At 43.6% G+C, this 24,565-nt stretch overlaps 1 protein-coding gene across 2 annotated transcripts in view; it reads right to left on the bottom strand.

The window, feature by feature from the left end:
- The window catches only part of DOCK8 (dedicator of cytokinesis 8), a 238,068-nt gene that overhangs the window by 59,756 nt on the left and 153,747 nt on the right, over positions 1-24,565 (bottom strand). For both annotated transcript variants that reach the window (XM_007969410.3, XM_007969411.3), the window contains 6 exons: positions 24,115-24,279; positions 22,172-22,341; positions 18,400-18,495; positions 14,254-14,349; positions 7,828-7,977; positions 5,198-5,311 (listed from right to left, as the gene is read on the bottom strand). In XM_007969410.3, the coding sequence (XP_007967601.3) occupies positions 5,198-5,311; positions 7,828-7,977; positions 14,254-14,349; positions 18,400-18,495; positions 22,172-22,341; positions 24,115-24,279 (791 nt within the window). The remainder of the gene's footprint in view (positions 1-5,197; positions 5,312-7,827; positions 7,978-14,253; positions 14,350-18,399; positions 18,496-22,171; positions 22,342-24,114; positions 24,280-24,565) is intronic.

Raw genomic sequence — 24,565 nt, 5'->3', positions numbered from 1 at the left:
CTAAACTATGTATATATAGTTTAGAAATATATATATACATATATTTCTTTTTTTTTTTTTTTTTTTTGAGACAGAGTCTTGCTCTGTTGGACTGGAGTGCAGTGGCATGATCTCGTCTCACTGCAACCTCCACCTCCTGGGTTCAAGCAATTCTCCTGCCTCAGCCTCCCGAGTAGTTGGGATTACAGGTGCGCATCAACATGCCCAGCTCATTTTTTGTATTTTCAGTAGATATGGGGTTCTAACCATATTGACCAGGCCGGTCTTGAACTCCTGGCCTCAGGTGATCCTCCCGCCTCGGCCTCCCAAAGTGCTGGGATTACAGACTAAACAATATAATTTAAATGAACACATATTTTCGGCCATTTTACAAGAAGCCATTGTGTTGTGGGACATATTGCCTATAGAATTAATTCATAGTTAGACATCCACTTAAAACAAGTAAAAGTCATTATATATTATTTTAAAACCCAAACATACAACTTCTATGTAAGCACAGTTACCAGATCCCATAACCTTTCGATGTGCACTCCTGGCTGACTTTGGACCAGTGGAGCCACCAGCACACTGAAGGGATTCGAACTTGGTCATGTGCCTGTCACTCAGGTCACTCATTAACAGTTGTTGGGTCAAGCCGGCTATCAGAACTTGAACTCACAAGACATTGGCACTTAAAAGAAGGCCCCACTATGGGTATCTTTCACAGGTCCCTTGAGACATCATTAAAGACAGACATTTCAGGTTGGGTGCAGTAGCTCACACCTGTAATCCCAGCATTTCGAGAGGCAGAGGAGGGCAGACCACTTGAGGCCAGGAGTTCAAGACCAGCCTGGCCAACATGGTGAAACCCTGTCTCTACCAAAAATACAAAAATTAGCCGGCCGTGGGGGCGCACGCCTGTAATCCCAGCTACTCGGGAGGCTGAGGCAGGAGAATCACTTGAACCCGGGAGGCGGAGTTTGCAGTGAGCCAAAATCATGCCACTGCATTCTGGCCTGGACAACAGAGTAAGACTCCATCTCAAAAGAAAAAAAAAAATAGACATTTCAAAAATAATTTGAGTGATGTTTCAAAAGGAGGAGTAAGATACATTCCAAAAACATCCTCCACAAAGGTCAAGACCCACAGTGCCCCTACCCAAGGGATGGGTGTTTACTTAGTGGCACATTGTAAGTGACAGAGAGTAATTGAGGAAATGGATTTGTCTATTGTTAGTGACTATTAAAAAAGACTAAGGTTATATCCATTGCCACAAAAATGGCAGAAAACATAATAGGTTACACAAGATGATAAAGTCAGGCGACTTTGGAAGAATACAACTTGCTTCAGGTATGAAGTTCACCCTGTATCTAGAGAGCTGGGATCAATGAATTAAATCACCATGAATGGGGGTCAGTGACCTTTTGAGGCCTGAGTGCCACTAATGGTGCTAAGTAACATCTGTGGATGTTATCAGCAGACACAGACCACAGAATCAGTGGATAAATCTGATCCAGCCTAGTTTTGTTGCAGATGAGGAAATGAATGCCTCAAAGGCTGATGCTCCCAATCACAGAAGTAATCAATGGCGTCCCAGGAATCAGCATGCAGGCTTCTTGACTCCCGGTCTAGGGATCTTTGTCATTTGAGTCAAGGAGAGAAAGAAAAAAAGAACAGGTAACTAAAAGAAAAGGAAAGAATTTAAGAAGAAAGATAGTGAGCAAGAGAAAAGAAAGGAAAGAGAAAATAAAAACATGGGTTTTGCAGGGCAGGCAGACATCTACCTTGGGTTGCCTTATTTCCCTGTTGGGAATGAAGGCTGCCTGTATGTGAGTAGCTGAGCCTGGGTCTACAGTGGCGATCTAGGGTCTCTTTCATATATTCAGCTTAAAGTTTTGAAAACAGACTAACCTGGAATCCTAAAAACCTAAGAGGGAGGGCAAGGAGGAGTGAAGCGTCCCTCTGCCTTTCTATTCTGGTGGATCCTGGGACAGAAGACCTGCTGCAGGGCCAGGGTCAGGGCGCATGGGATGGGGATGCTTGGGGACTTCTGATGCTTCCTTAGGATTCTTTTTTTATTATTCTGCTTCCTTCTCAGGACTTCCCTTAGATGAGATTGGGTGTGTTCAGGGTGGTATGGCCGTAGACAGGACTTCCTTTAGAAAAGTCATGTCTTTTTTCTTTTTTTGGAGGGAAGGTGTTATGTAAACAAGTCAAAGATTGTCTCTGTGTATTGGCCCTTGGGTTGTTTATTTATTCACTGTAGACTGGTGCTGATCCCTTAGCTCATGCCAAACTCAAATTTTACCATGACGAGTCATTTAAAAAATAGCCCAAATAAGCAGATTTTCATCCATTTAGTGCCTGCCTTCTTTGCAGATCCCATAAAACCTCGATGGACAGCTGTTTCCTAATGATAAGATAGAGCCTTGCAGATACAGGGCCCTAAGCTGCTACAGCTCTTGGAGCTCTCTGACCCAGAGACTCCCCACTGTGCTGTGGAGCAGCCTCACCCAGATCTATAAGCTTCTGCCCTAATCCTCCTCTCCCCTGGGAGTTCTCCTGCTCCTCTGGATGGCGCCCTCCTCACTGCAAGCCTATGGCTGTTCTCATGCTGGGAGGAGCTTCTGCTCTTATGCAACCCTGTCCAAGTGCTGCTCAATGAAGCCTGTATGTCACTGCTTTTTATGGTCCTATCTTTTTCCTTGATCAGCCCTCAAATCCCTCAAACCCCCTAAGGAGGAAGCTTCTTATTTTAAAACTGAGAAAAAAATTTAAAAAATTAAAAAAAATTAAAAAATAAAATAAAACTGACGAAATTAGGACCCATAAAATTGGAAAAACTTATCTAAAGTCACTAAGTGACTAACCACAGAGAACTTGGTGGTTATAGGAGAGGTGGTGATGGTGGTGGAGGTAGGTAGTGGTGATGATGGTGACAATGGTGATGGTGGAAGAAGTGATGGTGGAGGTGAAGGAGGTGGTCATGGTGGAACTAATAATGGTGGTGATGGTGGAGGAGGTGATAGGAAAGGTGATAATATTGCCAGAGGTGGGCAGTGGCGATGGTGGTGATAGTGGAGAAGATGGTGGTGGTGGAGAAAGTGGTGATGGTGGTGGTGGAGGTGGTGGTGATGGTGGAGATGGTGGTGATGGTGATGATGGAGGAGGTGGTGATGGTGGAGGTGGTGGTGATGGTGGAGGAGGTTGTGATGGTGACGATGAAGGAGGTGGTGATGGTGGAGATGCTGATGGTGGTGGTTGAGGTGATGGTGATGGTGGAGGTAGTGGTGATGGTGGAGGGGGTGGTGATGGTGAAGATGGTAGTGATGGTGGAGGAGGTGGTAAAGGTGGAGGTGGTGGTGATGGTGAAGGTGGTGGTGATGGTAGAGGAGGTGGTGATGGTGAAATGGTGGTGGTGGTGGAGGAGGTGGTGATGGTGGAGGAGGTGGTGATGGTGGAGGAGGTAGTGGTGGTGGTGGTGATGGTGGAGGAGGTGGTGATAGTGGAGGTGGTGGTTATGGTGGAGGTGGTGATGGTGATGGTGAAGGAGGTGGTGGAGGAGGTGGTGATGGTGGTGTTCAAGGTGATGGTGATGGTGGAGGTAGTGGTGATGGTGGAGGAGGTGGTAGAGGAGGTGGTGATGGTGGTGTTCCAGGTGATGCTGATGGTGGAGGTAGTGGTGATGGTGAAGGAGGTGGTGGAGGAGGTGGTGATGGTGGAGGTGGTGGTGATGGTGGAGGTAGTGGTGATGGTGGAGGAGGTGGTGACGGTGAAGATGGTGGTGATGGTAGAGGAGGTGGTGATGGTGGAGGAGGTGGTGATGGTGGAGGAGGTGGTGATGGTGGTGGTGGAGGTGGTGGTGGTCATGGTGAAGGAGTGTTGGTGGTAGTGGAGGAGGTGGTGATGGTGGAGGTGGTGGTGGTGATGGTGGAGGCAGTGGTGATGGTGGAGGAGGTGGTGATGGTGGAGGTGGTGGTGATGGTGGTGGTGGAGGTTGTGGTGATGATGAAGGAGGTGTTGGTGGTGGGGGAAGAGGTGGTGGTGGGGGAGGAGGTGGTGATGGTGGAGGTGGTGGTGATGGTGGAGGTTGTGGTGATGGTGATGGTGGTGGTGATTGTGGAGGAGGTGGTGATGGTGGAGATAGTGTTAGTGATGGTGGAGGTGGTGGTGATGGTGAAGATGGTGGTGGTGATGGTGGAAGAGGTAGTGATGGTGGAGGTGGTGGTGATGTTGGTGGTGGAGGTTGCAGTGATGGTGGAGGAGGTAGTGATGGTGGAGGTGGTGGTGATGGTGGTGGCGGAGGTTGCGGTGATGGTGAAGGAGGTGTTGGTGGTGGGGGAGGAGGCGGTGATGGTGGAGGAGGTGGTGATGTTGGTGGTGGAGGTTGTGGTGAGGGTGGAGGAGGTTTGATGGTAGAGGTGGTGGTGATGGTGGTGGCGGAGGTTGCGGTGATGGTGAAGGAGGTGTTGGTGGTGGGGGAGGAGGTGGTGATGGTGGAGGAGGTGGTGATGGTGGACGAGGTGGTGATAGTGGGCATGGGAGGTAATGACAATGGTGGTGGCTGGTGGTGGTAGTAGCAGTAATGATGGTATACTAGTGGCTAGAGTAAGGATATGGAAGGAGAGGAGTAGCAACAATAACTGCTATTTATGTTACTATTGTTAGGGTAGTTTGTGGGAGGCAGTATATGAATAATTCCATTTAAAAAATTGGGGAGATGGTACTGATAAATGCACTTTATGAAATATTTGCTATGTGCTCAGTGAAATTAAATATCTCTGAATGATTTTATTTAAGAACACTTTAAAGGGTTCTTTCAAGTCAGAACATCACAACAGCAAATTAATTAATTACCCTAATATGTGAAAAGAGACCTCAGACTGGGAGCTTGAGGACTCGTCAGAGATTTAAAGTACTGTATAGCCATGTTAATTTTCTGTTAAATGTTAACTTGAAGATTCAGGTCATATCACAAATTTTAATTCCCAGAGATGAATTTGTTGACCCTTCTACACTGGGTTGGTAAATGCTCCAGGAATCAAGGTAAACCAGAGTATCCAAGGAACGACCATGGCACAGACATGAGGGATGTGCTGCAAAACACAGCATGTGCAGGACTCACGCTAACTGGGTAATGAATAAGACAGCATACCATGGCCACGAACATCACATTACATGAGAAGGAACAAAATGGCTTGCTCGGAGGGACACTCACCTGGTTGCAATAATGTCTGATGAGGTTAAACACAAAGCCCCGATCCATGAGGGAGAGAAGGTCATACAAGAAGAAAGCCAGGCTGATGTTCATCTTTTCTGCCTGTTCATTTTCCTTAAAAACAAACAAACACCCAAATCATTTTGTGGTACACTCTGGAGTTGAACTCCCAGGTCGCTGGCGGGAAAGTTGGGAGAGACAGGTCCTATTATTTCAGCCACTGTCCCTCTGGGTGACACTGGGCAAAGTAGTTAAGTCTCCTTTAACTAAAGCCATGACTGTGAGGTTGAATCAAGTGATTATTCATGTACTGTTAATATTTAGGTGCATTTCCTTCCAGTCATTTTTTTCTACATGCATATTTATATATGTATACTTAAGCTCATTCTCTATATAATATGTTGGATCCAAAATTTTTTTTTTAATATCCTGGTAACTATTTTTTTTTGTAACTATTCTCTTTTTTTTGGCAAACTGACTTGAAGAGTACTTACTGTTTTCAATGAGATAGTTTCGTAATTTTTAAGGATTATTACAGAAAATCCAATCAGGATAAAAGAATTAGTTTTTACCTAAGAAATGTATTCCCCAATTAGGCAGCATTTCCAGCCTAAGAGAGGTCAGAGTCATACTCCATAGGGTGAATTCCTCCATGAATCCCAATTAATAAGCTACGCCTATTTAAAATTTTTTTAATTTGTCCGGGCGCAGTGGCTCACACCTGTAATCCCAGCACTTTGGGAGGCCAAGGCGGGTGGATCACCTGAGGTCGGGAGTTCAAGATCAGCCTGACCAACATGGAGAAATCCCATCTCTACTAAAAATACAAAATTAGCCAGGCATGGTGGCTGGCGCCTGTAGTCCCAGCTACTCGAGAGGCTGAGGCAGGAGAATCGCTTGAACCCGGGAGGCGGAGGTTGCGGTGAGCCGAGATCGCGCCATCGCACTCCTGCCTGGGCAAAAAGAGCGAAGCTCCGTCTCAAAAAAAAAAAAAAAAAAAAACCAAAATTTAATTTGCATTATTTCTCAGTGCTCATATTTGTGAGGGATTTTACAGTGCTTCAGAGCAATCTGGGATTCAGTTTTTCATGTTTATGTCCTTTATTCTCAGAATGACAAATCAATTTCCTTTGACACTATTAAAAATATGGTTTGAAACTATTTTGCTCTTTTATTGTGTAATTTTCAAATTCAGGCCATGCTGACCAGTCAAGTCACTGGGATGGATGGGGACCTGATAAAGGGGCTGCCACAGTGTCGCTGAGAGGTCCTCGAGCTCTCTCCGCATTCTCCACGTGGTCACTCCTCCTGGATGGTTTACACGACTCAATATCCAGGTTTAAAATCTCCAGTCTTGGTTTTACTGCTGGCTTTGTGTTACTTTTGGAAATTTTGTCAACCTCACTGTGCCTTATTCTCACACCTGCCAATATGGAGATACCATTGCTGTTCCAACAAAGTTTGCCATGAGGAAAAAACAAATGAAAATCTCCTGAGCACTTGGTATTAGGCAAATTCTCAATAATGACAAAGCTATTAATAATAAACATCACTTCCTAAGATTTTTGTAGCTACCTTTTAAACATTTGATTTATTTCATTTATGTATTTTTTAGCTTTTATTTTGAAACAATTTCAAACTTACAAAAAAGGTGCAAGAATAGTACAAAGAACTATTATATACCCTTTAACCAAGCTTATCAGTACTTGACATTTTGCTACATTTGTTTCATCATTCTATGAATATAAAAACATGTTTTTCTGAACCATTTGAGAATGGGTTGCAAATATCATGCCCATTTATCCCATAATACTTCAAGGTGTATTTCCTAAGAGCAAAAATAATGTCTTTCATGTTTACATTTTTCTTTTTTTAGACGGAGTCTCACTCTGTCACCCAGGCTGGAGTGCTGTGGCACCATCTTGGCTCACTGCAACTTCCACCTCCTGGGCTCAAGCGATTCTCCTGCCTCAGCCTCCCGAGTAGCTGGGATTACAGGCACGCGCCACCACACCTGGCTAATTTTCTGTATTTTTAGTAGAGATGGGGTTTCAACATGTTGGCCAGGCTGGTCTCGAATGCCTGACCTCAAGTGACCTGGCCACCTCAGCCTCCCAAAGGGCTGGGATTACAGGTGTGAGTCACTGCATCCGGCCTGATATGATAATTTAAACCATAGTCCATATTGTAATTTCTTTTTGTTTTTTTTTTGTTTGAGACAGAGTCTCACTCTGTCACCCAGGCTGGAGTGCGTGGCACCATCCTGGCTCACTGTAACCTCTGTCTCCCGGGTTCAAGCAATTGTCTTGCTTCTACCTCCCACTTGCTGGGATTACAGATGTGCACAACCATGCTCAGCTAATTTTTGCATTTTTAGTAGAGACGGGGTCTCACCATGTCACCACGTTGGCCAGGCAGGTCTCAAACCCCTGGCCTCATGTGTGCAATTTCTTTATAACAATTTTCCAGCCCCTTATCAGGGTCTAGTCCAGTATAACATACTGCATTTAACTGTCATGACAGTTATATTTTAATTATTGTTTTTAAATGATGCTTATTTTTCTCTGATTATGAAAGTAATATATGTTCCAGGTAAACAATTTAGAAAATAAAGAGTAAAATACAGTTACCTTCTGTGGTTTTACTAAAAGGGCTGCAATTTCCGAGGTGACCACATTAACAATAGTAGTTATGTCATCCATGAAACGGTCAGAAAAACGAGTCCTCCGAAAACTGTCCCGTTTGTCCATGTTATGTACATGCTGGGCCATGCTTTTCACCTACGGAGGGGGATGGGGGAAATGTCAACATGGAGATTAGTGACCTGCTTGTACGATGCGGAAAAGGGGGAAAGACTCACAAAAATGCTAACAATGGATTTTCTGACACTTTATCTTTGCTGGTGGTGCCCGAGCAAGCTCTGGACTAACATGCTGCAGACACACCAATGGTTACCATGGTGGCGGGAGGTGGGAAGGGTGTCCTCTTTTTGACCCCAAGTCAGAGGCTCCGTTCTTGCTGCTGACAAAGCCAGGAGCTTAATTCTTTAGCTACAGTGTTCTCAACTGCCTACTTCCTGGAAGGCAGACCTGAGCTGGGCTCCTGTAACCAGCTAGGTGTCCTCTATCATAGGACAGAACACAGGACATAGGAAGAAACTGTTTATCACAAGGTTCTTGAGGCGAACTGAAATCTTTTCTGTTCCTGAAACTACAGTAAGGAGAACAGGGGAGAAATGTTCCTCCTATCTTGAGTTTCAGCATTTCTTGAGGGAGCACAGTTTTTCCAGAAACAGTTCTATAGTTTCCAGCAGTTATCTTCTGCTCCTGTAAATTTTAGCTACATTATATACTGAGCAGGAAATCTTGGCCAGTTGGAAACAGAACCACTATTTAGAACATTGCCTCCAGGGGAAACATTACCTCTAGGGGAAATTTTGAGTTCTATAAGTCTAACTTGTAGTTACATACATAGTGCAGACAGTCACCAATTGACACAAAAATATCTACATACAGATTATCTATCTATCTAGTATCTCTATATAGATATCTTTGTGTCAATACAAGTACCAATTGACACAAATTGGTATATTGACACAAATTGGTGTATACTGTAGTTACATATATAATGCAAACAATTCATCAACTGACACAAAGATATTTATATACAGATACATCTATATGGATATATACATATAGTATCTATATATAGATATCCTTGTGTCAATTGGTGACTGTCTGCATTATGACTAGAATAATACTGTCTCAATGCCTACCACAATTTTAAATCAAGATCATGCTTATTTTTTGGACATCTTGGGGCCAGGAGATTCACAGGTCAATATAGGCCCCCATGACCCCATCTGAGGTTGAGTCTTATCCTTGTTGGAAGTTGCTTACACTATTAGGAACATGGGAAGACTGGGAGGTCTTGTGGTTGGATCCCTATACTCTGAGGTCATTTTCATGAATGTGTCTAGATTAGTCAGAAAGCCATTGTAATACTACTACTACTACTACTATTACTACTACTACTACTACTACTACTACTACTACTAATAATAATAATAATAATGATGGCACTGGAAGTTGAACTACCCACATTTGCCCTCTGTGTTTGGACTGGAAGAAGAGGGGACTTCCACTCCCAGGAGCTACATGAGAGAACGTTAATGCACTAATAGCAGAATTCGGTTTCTAAGGATGCATGCAGCACTTGCAATTTTTGTTAGCATGGAAACAAATAGATAGAAAAAACAAAGGGAAGGTAAAATAAGAAGAAAAAACCAGAGACGCAGGCTTTATGTGTTTCATGTTTTCAGATAATGCCACGGCCAGCTCAGGGAAGACCTTAAGGACATCAAATCCTAAAGCTCAGTGTAGAAACCATGGTTTCTCCTCACAGCGGCATCCTGTTTAGTTTGGGACACGGAGATGGGTTCATATCCCACAGGGCCACATGCACCTGGTGAGAAGACCTGAATGAAGGGTAAGAACTGAACCCCCATTTTTGTCTGAAAAAAGCCTCTCTCTTACTCTGCTCCTAACAAAGGACTTAAGAAGACAAGGCCTCTTTGTTTTGGGCAACACCAATCCTGATTCTGGGCAGGCTAAGCACCCCAGCACTAAGACTTTCAGAACTCATTGCTGTATTTGGCTCCTGTCTGCTGAGTTTGGCCATTCTACAACCAAATAAATAATTCTCACAATACCATACTTCCAACTAATGGCCTCTTTCCAGACTGTCAGCAGCTTGCCAGCTACTGTGTCCTCTGGATCTCCAGAGAAGAACATCCAGTAGAAACGCTGGTGGAGGCCTGGCCCATTATTTGTAGAGTGGGGCGAGGCATAAAAATATTTTCCGCTATATGGTCCTTTGTGGCCCATTTAGAGTACGGGTACCTCTAAAGAACCCCTTAATGTGGAACTTCATGTCCTGAGTGAGTAAACTAGGTCACCCATTTATCTCTATTTCTCCAAGGTCTGGCTCGGCAGTTTCTAGAAGCACAGGGATTTTATTCATTAGCAAGTGTGAAATTCACCCAAGGATTGCGTTTAACAGCTCTAATGCCAAAGTGGTTGTTCATTAGCGCTTGGGCATTGACACAACTAGAGGGTGTTAAATTGCCCAGGTTGTTGGCTAAGGCCAAGGAAGCTGTTGTCTTTCTTAAGCTTCTTGAAAAAGAAAAACGAAAAACTGTTTTGGTTTTCAAATAACTTCCTGGGCATGGGTCAGGCAAATGTATAAACAATGCATGAAGAATTGGGCACCTTGTCTGAGTCTGAGATCAATTTCCTTGCAAAGTTCTGTTTGGGGGATGATAGTTTCCATTTGCCTGTACCCCAGCTCCCTGATGAATTTCTTGTCCTTCTCTCTCTGTCTGTGAATGCCGGGAAGGGGGTCTGGAGGGACCACATCACTCAGGCCCCCTTAACCTTTGGCTTCCGTTTGGAGTTGGCCAATAGGAGCACAAACAAGGGGATCAGTAGGTGAGAACAGAGAGGCCCAGGTAGTTACTCACTTCCACCACCCTCATCCCTGCTGCAGTGGGGTCCTGGCAGTGGCAACATTTTTCTAAGGCCCCAGCCTGGGGCTCCTTTTATAAGACTGTCTCATCTGCCTCCAGATTTTTCTAGGCCCCAGTTACTCTGCTGTACTCTTGATATTTTAGAGCTAGCATAGAGAAACGCTTCTGCCAGCTGCTGCACACTGGGGGCTCTCACCAATCCTCATTGGTCCCCGAACCTCCCACACATGCTGAGCAGAGTCCTTTTGATCAATGCTTTTCAGTTAACCCATTTGGGCAATGGAAACTCTGTACTGCCAGGACCTGACAGACTTAGGGTTTAGGCTGCTGGTAGAACTGGTGTCTTGGGTGATCTGCACGTTGACAAACCCCTGCAATATGCTTAGATTAGCAGGGGCTTTCTTCCCAAAAAACTTCATCTGTTTACCATAAGGGACTTCCTAGAGGTAAGATGGGCCATGTGCTTTAGCTTACGCTTTCTCTCCTGGGCCAACCAAGCCCTAGTAAATAAATGTGCAAGGCCAAAAGCAGTTAGGAGCAATGAAGTGGTACTGCTGAAGGCTTTGACTGACTTGGAGACTCTCCTTATGGCCACCACCCTTCCTCCAACCCCATCTGTAAATTTGGGATAATAAAAGCTCCTCCTGCCTCAAGATTGCATAATGATTACATTAGATAATGCTTTAAAATGCTTAAAACACTGCCTGGTACATATAGAGTAAGATGCTCAGTACATTTTTGATGTGATTATTCTTTCTCCCATTGGTATGCCAACTATTATTGGGATTCTATAAAGAACAGAGTCATCATTACACCTGCAGAGAATGCAAACTTCCTTTGGAAAGAGAGCTCTAAGATGCCACACGGAACCATTCAGAATTAGCAATGCTGAATGCCACACTGGGAATGAATTATTTGTATGAATTATCCACAGCTGGATTATTATGACCCAAATGAATCTTCTTCTTCTTCTTTCCCACCCACCACCACCCACCCCTCTTTTTTTTTCTCTTTTTTTTTTTAGAGACAGGGTCTCAATCTGCTGCCTGGGCTGGAGTGCAGTGGCATGATCATGGCTCACTGCAGCCTTGAACTCTGGGGCTCAAGTGATGCTCTTGCCTCAGCCTCCTGAGTAACTGAGACTACAAGCATATGCTACCATACCCAGCTAAGTTTTTCATTTTTGCAGAGCCAGGCTGAGTGAATCTTCTTTATGGAGAGACAAGATGGTGGGTGGGATGTGTAAATAGAAGCAGGATATAAAGGGCCTGGAGTGTTGGTTCTGATACTTCTCATGCCTCAAGAAACAAGAGTGGAATGGGTTTTATGGTCCAGTCCGTTTCCTGCCAGAGCACGGAGTTCATGTCTCATTGCTAATGCTCTTGCCCCAAGACTCGTGAGCTGCAGCCACCACCTTAATTAGCTTAGCTTTTAGAATGAAAAAAATTCTGGTATTGTCTGGGTACAAATTTCAAAAGACCTGTAGCTCTGTTTAGGACTCAGAGAACAGAGCTGGTGTGGATCAGTGGATCATTAACAGGTTTAGAAGTCACCTGAGAAGACAGGTAAATGCACAATGCTGGCCTCCAGCCTCCTAATTTTAGTGCTTTGAGAAAGAATCTCTGCTTTATTTTTACTAAGCACCTCCAGGTGGTTCTGTGGCAAGGATTTGGGACCATTATTTGGGACTCTTCTCAAACTAGAGGTTGGGACTTTGCAAAACTTCATGGGATTTGAATCCTGGGTATTTTTCTGTGGCATGAACCTGATTTCTTCTGAACTCTATTCCACATTGCTTCCTACTTCCTCCCCAGTGGATGTTTCATTTTTGTTTCCTTTGCCCTTGGTTCTGTGTCCTGTTGTTCAGCATCTCTCCCTTTTTCTTAGGCTTCAGCTTACATATAGAAACTAGAGCTTCAGTGGAAACTCTCCCATTTCTTTAGACTCTCTCTCTTTTTTTTGAGATGAAGTCTCGTTTTATCGCCTAGGCTGGAGTGCAGTGGTGCCATCTGGGTTCACTGCAACCTCTGCCTCCCAGGTTCAAGCAATTCTCCTGCCTCAGCCTCCTGAGTAGATGGGATTACAGGCACATGCCACCATGCCCGGATAATTTTTGTATTTTTAGTAGAGACAGGTTTCATCATGTTGGTCAGGTTGGTCTCGAACTCCTGACCTCAAGTGACCTGCCTGCGTCGGCCTCCCGAAGTGCTAGGATTACAGGTGTGAGACATCATGCCCAGCCTAGACTCTCTTTAAAAATATATATATATCTATGATTCACTTAATGGGACAGGGGAAAGAACCCAATGAATATAAAGCTAAGATTATCACTAAATCTTAACCTACTCCAAATCCTCCAAATTGTTTGCATATATATTTTTACATAGCTGGTGTCTGTGTCTTTAGACCTTTTCATTCAACATCATCTCACTATGCATCTGCACTTATCAACACTGATGAAATGTTTATTTTTAGTGCCTCTATGGTAAAATCCTTTTAATTCCATTAATAATTAAACAAAAAAATAGTTATCACTATTATTCCCCTAATTTTAAAATTAAGGTATTATGGCGATATCTTTTGCTTTTCTGCTCGAGTAATGGCACAAGTCTTAGGATAAACAGATATACAAATTTCATTCTGTTTTCCAACAGATATTAGTTGGGCCTTGCACGGTACCAAGCAGTGGGCTGAGGCTAGAGATGGGATAATATACAAGAGAGACCCAAATCCTAAAAATCTAATAGTTGAGACGAACAAAACAATTAGAAACTGTGATAAGTGCTAGGAAAGAAATAAATAGGGTGCTCAGAAGGAAAATAATAGAGGAAGATATATTACAGTATAAGGTGGTCAGAAAAGGCCTGTTAGAGGTGCTTCCACTGAAGCTGAAATCTACAGAGAAGAATAGAAACTGTGTGTGTTGGGGGTGCGGAGGTGAAAGCTAGCAAGCAGGAAGAGAATCTGGAAAAGGCTGTGAGGCCAAAACAGCCTTGGAATCTTCAAAGCACCAAAAGAGGACCATGTGGCTGAATGACGGGGGAATGTGGCATGAGATGAGGTTAGAGAGGGAGGTAAACAACAGAATCATACAAGGGCTATTTAGGCCATGATAAAAATTTGTGCTTTCTTCTCAGTGCAGTGAAAACCATCAATGGGTTTTTAAAAGGAGTGTGACATTCTCTGTTTAGTATTGGCTGCCATGTGCAGAATGGGTGAGCCAAGGGCAAAAATGGATACAGGCAGGAAAAAGAGGATGTCATTGTGAGAGGCACATGAGAGATGATGGTGTGTGGCCAGGTGGGGAGTGGTGAAGGTGATGAGAACTCACAGGACAGAGACAGATTTTCATGGTAGAAGCAACACAATTTAGTGGAAGAAGGATGGGGAGGGGTAAGACATCATTAGATTTCAAAAAACCACTCCAGGTTTTCAGCAGGGGCAACTCAATGAACAAAATGTAAATTCCTTTCTGCCTTGTGCTTCTCCTGGCCTATTGAGTGTAGACACAAATGTGCAAGAATCTCACCAGAAGCTCAAAGAAGAACCAGGCATACTTGAAGACTGTTTCTCTCACCATTCCAGTACTGACCACCATCTGGAGGGCAAGCTCCTCGTGGAAATGCTAAATAAGAACCACAAAAATTAGGCTGTGATGCTAAAGGCTATTATTATTCACCAACACTTCTTTTCTTTTCTTCCCCCCTGCCCCCCCAATTTAATAGCTTGTTAGTTACTGAAGCATGTGTCTTAGATATTCTAGGCAGTAAGTGGTGGATGGCAAAGTCGGTGCTGAGATCACCTGAGACTGGAGGACATTTCGGTGGGTAGAAGGCTGGGGTCAGTGCTGCACAGGACAGACAGGTTTGAAGGAATGGACTCAGCCTGGAAGTGAAACTCTAGTCTATGGGGGAAACATTTTGGGTAGCCATCAAAACTGGCACTGTTTTACTTTCCTCTCAGGTCCTGCTGAACACTCTGCGTGACCACGTGCAAGTCATTCCTCTCTTTGCCCTCAGTTTTCTCATCCATAAAATCAGTTGGTTGGTGGCAGCAGTTCTCAAACTGGTTTTTTTTTTTTTTTTTTTTTTTTTTTTTTGAGATAAGGCTGCACTCTGTCGCCCAGGCTGGAGTGCAGTGGCGTTATCTCACTCACTGCAAATTCCCTGGCACAAGCAATCCTCCCACCTACTTTAGTACCAAACAGCTAGGGCTAAAGGCAGGTGCCACCAAGCCCAGCTAATTGTTTTATTTTTTATTTTTTGGTAGAGATGGGGTTTCACCATGCTACCCACTTAGTCTCAAACTCCTGAGCTCAAGCAATGCACCCGCCTCGGCCTCCCAAAGTGCTGGGATTACAGGAGTGAGCCACTAAGCCTGGCCTCTTTGTATCAGAATTCCTTGGAGGGCCTGATGAAACACAGACTGCTGGGCCCCACCCCCAGATATTCTGATTCAATAGCCTGGAAATTTGCATTTCTAACAAGTTCGCGGGTGCTGCCGCTGCTGCTGTGGGTCCAGGGTCACACTTTGAAAACCACTGTCTGGATGGTATCTAAACGCTCTGGGAGACTGGACAATTTTTGTTTTTATAATGTCAATATGGCATTGTGGGAAACAGGATGGATGTGGGTTTATGAGAGGATGTTGTGCTCTGAAAGGCACAGCAGTATCAGTCTTAACTCACAGCTTCGAAATTTCTATGTCCCAGGGCCAGATGCTTGGAAAGCCCCCCAGCTCCACTTTGCATCTTCGCTTCCCTTTAAGTCTCCTACTGCTCAGTAGCAAATGACACACATGGTGACTTACACCTTTTCCATTCTCCAGCGTGTCTGGCTATGTGTTCACGTTCCTGACAATCATTTTGATGAGGAAGAAGTTCAAGACTGAAGATAGGGCAATCAGTCCATTACAGTGTGCTTGATAATGTCCTGGTCTTAAAATAGAAAGCCTTACATCTTGGGGACTCCCTCAGTCCGGGGCAAATGAGAACAGTTGGTCACCCTAAACAATGCCAAAAATGATATCTAGGAATTTTCTGTGGTTTTCTTTCATCTTATGCCCACAAAACGTGGAATAAATATAAACTCTTTTTTTGGGGGGGTAAGAAAGTAGGCAAGAAAGCTAAAGCTATCTGAACACCCTAATATCATATCCTTATTTGCAAATTAAGTTTTAAAGTCAACACCTAAAGCAAAAACTGATTACAGCAAACATTGTTCTTGACAGTTGTTTAAATTATCCACAGAGGGCTAGGTGTGTTGACTCATGCCTGTAATCCCAGCACTCTGGGAGGCTGAGGAGGGCAGATTACTTGAGGTCAGGAGTTTGAGACAAGCCTGGCCAACATGGTGAAACCCCATCTATACTAAAAATACAAAAATTAGCCAGGTGTGGTGGTTCATGGTTGTAATTCCAGCTACTCGGGAGGCTGAGGCAGGAGAATCACTTAAACCTGGGAGGCAGAGGTTGCGGTGAGCCAAGATTGCACCATGGTACTCCAGCCTGGGTGACAGAGTGAGTGAGACTCTGTTTCAAAAAAAAAAAAAAAACTACCCACAGGGTCCAGTATGCATGCAACCCAATGTACTAATTCTTGTGTACATTAAAATGTGAGAGCTACTCAGCTAAACTAAAAGATGACAAAGGGAAAATCTCTGTATACATGCTTGGGTTTTTAACCAATTAGATCCCCAGTGGGTTAGTGGTGATGAATGGAGACTGCTTAGGTGTTTCAGCTTATCGGTTGGTTTCACTTCATTTTGTGAGGTTAGTCAAACCGTAATAATTTTAATACACATTAACACATTTGTTTTCTGTTGTGAGTTTTAAGTGAAGCTGTCTCACTTGAGAGAGGTGTGGGGTTGAGTTTTAATCTAGCAGGTGGTCTAACTGTGCGCATGATATAACTGGACAACACTTTGATCTTCTCATTGTAGGAAAGATATGCTCCCCCAGCTTCAAAGGTTGCCTCTAGAAAATAGGTCAGTTTGTCTGCCAGGGTCTTATGGCAAGAAGAGATTAGACAAGGATAAGCTGCTTCTTAAAGTAATTTATGCTGCTTTCTGGGCAGCATTATTACAAGAACACCTTGCTCTGGAGGTTATATAAAATAGCCAAGCAGCAAAGCCCTGTCTGCTAAGCTATTAAGGAAACATATTGGCCAAACTTCCCTTTGAAATAAAATGTTTCTATCCTGGTCATTTCAGGTCAAAACATGGCAGTTACAAAACCAAACAGGACATGGGTTAAAGAAATCAGGCTGTAGGCAAATAATGGTTTTCAAGAAAGGAAAATGGTATAATACTTATAACCAGTCACTGCATAGGGCCTGTGATAGCCTAATTCTAAATTTTAGAGCAAGTGGACAAATTTGTTTTTAGCCTAACCATATCTTTTTTCACTTTTCATTTTAGAGTTAAATCCTGGTACCTCTCATTAGACATATGGTGCCTGGAATACTGCGAAGTGTATAGCACCAGGCCCCGGCCCTCCCACACTTGATCTTCCCTCATCCAGTCCAAAGGGGGCCTTGGGGAGGTTCATTCCCTCCTTGCCTGTTTCATAAGCATTTCCCTGTGATGTGAGCTCTTGCAAATGGCTGCCTGTGTTATCTTTTGTAATAAGCATATGTACTGTTTTTTTTTTTCTTTTTTTGAGATAGAGTCTCATTCTGTCACCCAGGCTGGAGTGCAGTGGCACAATCTCAGCTCACTGCAGCCTCCGCCTCCCATGTTCAAGTTATTCTCCTGCTTCAGCCTCCTGAGCAGCTGAGATTACAGGTGGCTGCCACTATGTCCAGCTAGTTTTTGTATCTTTAGTAGAGACGGGGTTTCACCATGTTGGCCAGGCTTATCTTGAACTCCTGGCCTCAGATAATCCACCCACCTCGGCCTTCCAAAGCGCTGGGATTACAGGTGTGAGCCACTGTGCCCCGCCATATTTACATTTTAATACAGGTCTTCAAAGACATTAAAAACTTCAGTAGCTACTATAATGGTGAGACTCTTGGGTGCCTAGAAGAGAGGGAACTTGGGGCAGACAGCTTTTTTCAACTCCATCCCTCAGACCACATAGCCTGTGACTATGATTGGGGATTTTGTTGCTTTAAAAGTCCTGGTAAGCAGTTTAAGAGCTTTTAAAGTTTCTGAACTCATAGGTAAGGCTGATTGTGAAGAATTACAAGGAAGCATCTCATATTACTTTATATAGTATTGAAACAAATGATACCTAATTATTGCCATTCATTTTTGTCAAGGATGAACTGTCCCCAGCTTTCCCTCTACTAAAAGGAGGCTAATGCAGTGGTTCTCGAAGTGTGGTCCTGGACCAGCATCAGCTGGGAACTTGTTAGAAATGCAAATTCTTGAGCCTCCAGCTCAGATCTATTGAATCAGAAACTCAGGGGGTAGGGTCCAGCGATGAGTTTTAACAAGGCTTCCAGGTAATTCTGATGCATGAGAAAGTGAAAGAAACACTGAGTTAATGGGTAGTTAGGTGGTCAAATGTGGGGTAAACGACAGGGCTGCAAAAGTGTGGTGTGTGTGTGTGTGCGCGCACGCACAACAGGACCAGGCAGGGGAGCACTTTGACTATTTTCAAGCACAGTGTGAGGGCATGAGGAAGTCCTTCTGTTCTTATCCCGTGATGATCCTCACGTTGCTCTGTTCGGTACCTTTTTGCTGGCTGGCCTTGGGGCTGTAGTTGAACTTGGAACATCACTATTGCCAGAGCAATAGTAAGACATTCGGCTGCAGTTGCGATCGGCGATCTAAAACACATAAACCATGGCTTAACAGTCAACCAACCATGGAAAGGTAAGCCAGACACCTGGAAATCACGACCTCAGAATTCATTGTTTATGCATTTATTTTTTCCTGGTTACAAAGGTAAAATAATTGCTATAAGTAAATATAAAACAAAGCAAAGACGGTGAAGTTATACCTAATTCTACTTGCTCTTGAGATAATCCCTGTTAATAGTTTGTGTGTAGCAACCTACAGTTAAAAACTATTCAAGAATCTGGGGTGCTGAGTAGTCCCTTCCAACATTCTAGGAGTCTGTGACTTCAGGGGACGCCAGGAAAAAATGTGTGGGAATAGTGCCTCTCTGTGGTTTAATATGGTACTGCACCACCCTGTCTCCTACATACCAATACATTGTCAAAAACTACTTCTGAAAGGAAGTGGAGGGGTCATGCGCTATTAAACATTTTCTCCCCGTGCTACAAAATAATTCGAAAACTGTTAACCCTGTCCACATAAAAATTTAATATTTTCATTTTTATCAAAGAAAAATAGAAAGACCTAGGCTGTCAATAATAGCTGCAGACCACTTTTGTCCTGGGTGATCAGAAAGTGGTATTGCTGAAAGGGGTCTTCCATATGAGGCTGAACCATGGTGCGTTGCCAAATGTTTAACAACCAATTGTCAGTGGGGTAGGGCTAATTTGTAGCATCTGCCAATTTCTGTGCCATAAATACTTTCATCATAGCTGATTTCAATCTGCCAACATGATGTCATGGAAATGCAGTTAGGGAGACATGTGCGGTAGCAAATCGTTATATAATATTTCCATCACACAGACACAGTAGACATAAAGAACCAAGAACTTAGATATCATAGCATCCAACGAAATTATTAGGAAGGGACTAGGTTTAGCTTTTCAAAGTGAACTTTTAATTTTGGAGTAGTTATTTATATAGTTATTAATAGCTTTACAGAGAAGTTGCAAAGTTAATATTTCTTATATGCCTTTCATTGCATTTCTCTTAATGTTAATATCTTTTACGATAAGGTACATTTGTCAAAACTAAGACATTAACATTGATATGTTACTATTAACTAAACCATGAACAATTCAGATTTCACCAGTTTTTGTGCTCATGTCCTATTTCTGTTCCGAGATGCAATCTAGCATACCACATTGCATTCAGATTACCTTTGTTTTTAATATAACCTATTTAATTTTAAGTTTATACAATTTAATTTTAACAATATCTGTTTCAAAACTGGCTCAAAAAATTCTGGAAAACTAAGCAATCAGCCTTTGGGAACAGGTATGAGCTCGCTCTAGCACATCCCTGCACTGATTTTTGTAAGTCAAAAAGGATAGAATATGAATAATTCCTGATGGCTCAAACTATAGATCATCAGCATCTCAGGGGGTGAATCCAGGGTTTTTTTTTTTTTTAGACGGAGTCTCACTCTGTCACCCAGGCTGGAGTGCAGTGGCGCAATCTCGGCTCACCGCAAGCTCTGCCTCCTGGGTTCAGACCATCCTCCTGCCTCAGCCTCCTGAGTAGTTGGGACTACAGGCACCCGTCACCACACCTGGCTAGTATTTTGTATTTTTAGTAGTGACAGGGTTTCACCGTGTTAACCAGGATGGTCTCGATCTCCTGACCTCATAATTGGCCCGCCTCCCAAAGTGCTGGGATTATAGGCGTGAGCCACTGCGCCCGGCCGAATCCAGTGTTTTTAAAAGATCCAGGATAGACGGTTCTTAAGTTCATCCAGGGGTTAGGACCTCTGCAGAGATGAGGACATGAGTCCTAGCACAGTTAAATGACTTTCCCATGGCCACACAGCGGGGCAGTATCGGTGCCCAGCTCCAAACCCTGGTCTCCAGATTTCCTTCCTCATGCCACACTGTGTCAAGCGGGTGGAATTTGTAAGGGTGAAACTGTGTCTGTGTTTAAACCTAGAGATTTTGATTTCTCTTAATCAGGGGAAATGATATTACTCTAAAAGCTCAGCCACCCTGAGGACACAGATCACTGGAGAAAAAATTCAGGCTAAGAATTCATCGTGGTAGCTTTGTGAGTAGACTAAAGACCACTGGATCGTATACTCCATCTTTATAAAAAGGGTGAATTTTATGGTATGTGAATAATATCAAAATCTTTAAAAAATTCCTAACGAGAGACAATCTACAAAATACCTGATCATTACTCCTCAAAACTGTCAAGGGCATGAAGAACAAAGAAAGTCTAAGAAATCGTTCCCAGCAAGAGGAGCCTATGGAGGCAAGACTGCAAAATGTAATGTGGCATCCTGAATGGGATCCTGGGACAGAAAAAGGCCACTGGAGAAAAACTGAGAAGAGGTGAATAAAGATGAACTTAATGAATGATAATATTGCATGAATATCGGTTCACAAATTGTGCCAAAAGTACCATTTTAATGTAAAATGTTAATAATGGGGAGACTGGGTAGAGAGTATATAATTCTGTAACTCTAAAACTGTTCATGATAAAGTAAAACTTTATCATGAAAAAAATAAAGAATTCATGGAGGGAAAAACAATATAGGGCAAGTCATCAACCCTCTCAGGATGTCAGTTTTTATTTGCTTATAAAATTTGGCATTGCTCCTTGGGATTTTTTGTTTTTTTGAGATGGAGTCTCACTCTTGTATCCCAAGCTGGAGTGCAGTGGTGCAACCTCGGCTCACTGCAACCTCCACCTCCTGTGTTCAAGCAATTCTCCTGCCTCAGCCTCCTAAGTAGCTGGGATTACAGGTGCCTACTACCACGCCTGACCAATGTTTTGTTTTTTTCATTTTTTTTTTTTTTTTTTTTTTTTTTTGAGACCAAGTTTTGCTCTTGTTGCCCAGGCTGGAGTGCAATGGCGCAATCTCAGCTTATCACAACCTCCGCCTCCTGGATTCAAGAGATTCTCCTGCTTCAGCCTCCTGAGTAGCTGGGATTACAGGCATGTGCTACCATGCCTGGCTAATTTTGTATTTTTAGTAGAGATGGGGTTTCACCATGTTAGCCAGGCTGGTCTTGAACTCCTGACCTTGTGATCCACCCACCTTGGCCTCCCAAAGTGCTGGGATTACAGGCGTGAGTCACTGCGCTTGGCCAATTTTTTTGTATTTTTAGTAGAGATGGGGTTTCACCATGTTGGCCAGGATGGTCTTGAATTCTTGACCTCAAGTAATCTGCCCACCTCAGCCTCCCAAAGTGCTGGGATTACAGGCATGAGCCACCACGCCCAGCCGCTCCTCGGGATTTTTTTTGTGTGTGTGTGAGATAATCAATCTGTGGATGTTAATGAATGTAAGAGGTAGATATTAAAGAAACAAAACAAAGTTAAAGGCAACCTTTCTAGGTATCAAAAGTTAAAGCTATTTTTTTTCCTTGAAAATAAAATGCATGGTTTAGCCACATGACTGCACATGGCTAAACCCCTGATACTCTAAAACGTTGCTACCCGAGTTAAGCAGTTCTCAGCAAATCCTCAGATGCTGGTCTTGCTGCCGCATCTGTCAGAATGGTCTTAATCGGTTCTAAAGAACGTTAATCACTCCAAAGCTGAGCATGAAAGCGTCTGATCAGCACAGTGGGCAGCAGCACTGGTTGCTTTTGTGTTATTTCTCCAAGTTTTAGTTAAAAAATAAAAAAGCCTGTGTCCCCTTCCAGGGTTTGCCATCTTTCCTACCTTTGAAGACATGATGTTCTTCACTTCCTCGTCCGCTGCGGAGTGTGTCCCCACGAGGTCTGGGTTACTGCTGCTCATCACCCGGGCCTGCAGCAGCTTTGAACTCACAGCAGCAGCTGACGTGCGTCCATAGGTGTGGTAGCGAGGGTCGGGGAGGGCAGTGGGAGCGCCTGCACCCCACCAGGCAGAGACATGTCAACAGACAGGGGAACAGAATCACTCACTGAGTTTAAGAAGGAATTGAAGAGGGATAGGGTAGTTGAAAAGCCACTGGATTAGGCCTTGGAATTAGGGTCTTCTTAGCAAATCCTGGTTGGGGCAGGGAGGCTTCTTTTGGAGAGAAGTAGATGGGGCATACAGCACCAGGGAGTGGTGGAGACTGTGGTAAACAGCCGACACATTCTTCTTACAAAGGCAGGGGATACTACTGGCTCCAGTCTATTACTGCTATCGGAAAACGGACCCCAGGGTTGCTAGAGCTTCTGATTTCTCATGAGAAGCTAAAAATGTGGATATTTTTAATTGATCAATATTGAAATGATGACAACTTTACAATTCATGCAGTGAGGTTTTCTCAGATTCAAAAATCCATACAGTCATCTGAACCTTGTGAGGACTACTGTATATGATGCATATAGCTAGTTTTCATCCTTAAATGTTGACGTGTTTTCACAAGTGGTTATGGGAGTCTATGAGATATTACTATTTATTTGTTTTTTTCTTTTTTGAGACAGGGTCTCACTTTGTCCTCCAGTTTGGAGTGCAGTGGCAGGATCTTGGTTCACTGCAACCTCCACCTCCCAGGTTCAAGTGATCCTTTTGCCTCAGCCTCCTGAGTAGCTGGGACTACAGGCACCTGCTACCATGCCTGGCTAAGTTTTGTCATTTTTGTAGAGATGGGCTTTTGCCATGTTGCCTAGGCTGGTCTTGAACTCCTGAGCTCAAGTGATCTGCTCACCTTGGCCTCCCAAAGTGCTGGGATTACAGGCGAGAGCCACCGCACCCAGCCACATCACTAGTATTTTTAAAAACTCAATCAAATTTTCAGATTTGCTAGAAATGAGGTTGCACAGACCAACAAAAGTGCCATGTTTATTTGGGCCTGCAATTTTGTGAACTCACTGATGCTAATGTTTATATCATGCTGACAAGAAGTTCTACTTGATTATTACCTATGTAAATAATTAAGAAGAATTGGGGAAATGCATTACTATTATTTCAATAGTTTAGTTTGAGGGAAATGTGAAAAGGGATTTTTTTTTTTAATAACAAAATGTTTAAGAACCACTGCCATTGGATATATCTTATTTCCTTTATTATACTAGAATCCTAGGCATCAGTCACCACTTCTCCATCTTAAAAAAGAGATTCTCAGCTGAATCATAAATTAGCAAGTGGGTAAAGACCAGTGAGGGATTATCAAATGGGCAGACAAAATAAGTGTTTAGAGCATAAAAAGAGGCAAGGGAGGAAGAAAGATCTATAAAGAAACACATAATTTCAGCATTCATGTAAGTTTTGTGTTGTTCTGAAAACCAAAATGGAATTTTATGGTGTTTGTTTGTTTGTTTTAAGAGATGGGATCTCACTGTGTTTCCCAGGCTGGAGTGCAGTGGTGCAATCATGGTTCACTGCAGCCTCCAACTTCTGGGCTTAAGTGATCCTCCTGCCTCAGCTTCCTGAGTAGCTGGGACTACAGGTATGTGCCACCTTGCTCTGCTAATTTTTATATTTTTTGTAGAGACAGGGTCTCATTATGTTCCCTGGGCTGGTCTCCAACTTCTGGCTCCAAGTGATCCTGCCATCTCAGCCTCCTAGAGTGCTGGGATTGCAGATGTGAGCCACTGCACCCAGCATAGGATGTTTTATTTTGGATCACACTGCAGTGGGGTGGAGGTTGTGATGCCCTACCCACAAAAGTCCTACACTCAGGGCAACTCTACCTGACTTGGGCACGTCCCTTTGCAGCTCTGGCAGGCGGAAGACGTAGTGCACGTAGGAAGCCAGCAGGCAGTTCCTCCCATGCTGGTCCTTGCTCAGGTCCTTGCTGTTGTGCAGACTGTTGGCGATGGCCACCACGGACTCGAAGGCAAACTGGGAGAAGTTGGCTGAGGAACCAATAGAAAAATGGGTAGTGCCACAGCTGGTCCTTAAGGAGACCGAAGTGGAAGTTTCTCCAGGACAGTGACAATAAGTCCTGACCACTGATCAATTTAACTAGGCCTGGGAAGAGTAAATGGTTTTGGTGAGCTCTGGCATGTTGGCTCTGAGTACCACAGATGCCTTCACATTCCCTCCTTTGACCTTCCTTCTCCTGCCACTGAGTAGCATTGATGGTTTTTAATGACAAAGACATAAGACTGTCCAGATCCTCCTTCTCTAAGCCAGGTTGTA

The sequence above is a fragment of the Chlorocebus sabaeus genome, chromosome 12, assembly GCF_047675955.1.
Source record: "Chlorocebus sabaeus isolate Y175 chromosome 12, mChlSab1.0.hap1, whole genome shotgun sequence".
Lineage (NCBI taxonomy): Eukaryota > Metazoa > Chordata > Mammalia > Primates > Cercopithecidae > Chlorocebus > Chlorocebus sabaeus.
This window is presented reverse-complemented; position numbering and strand designations above follow the sequence as displayed.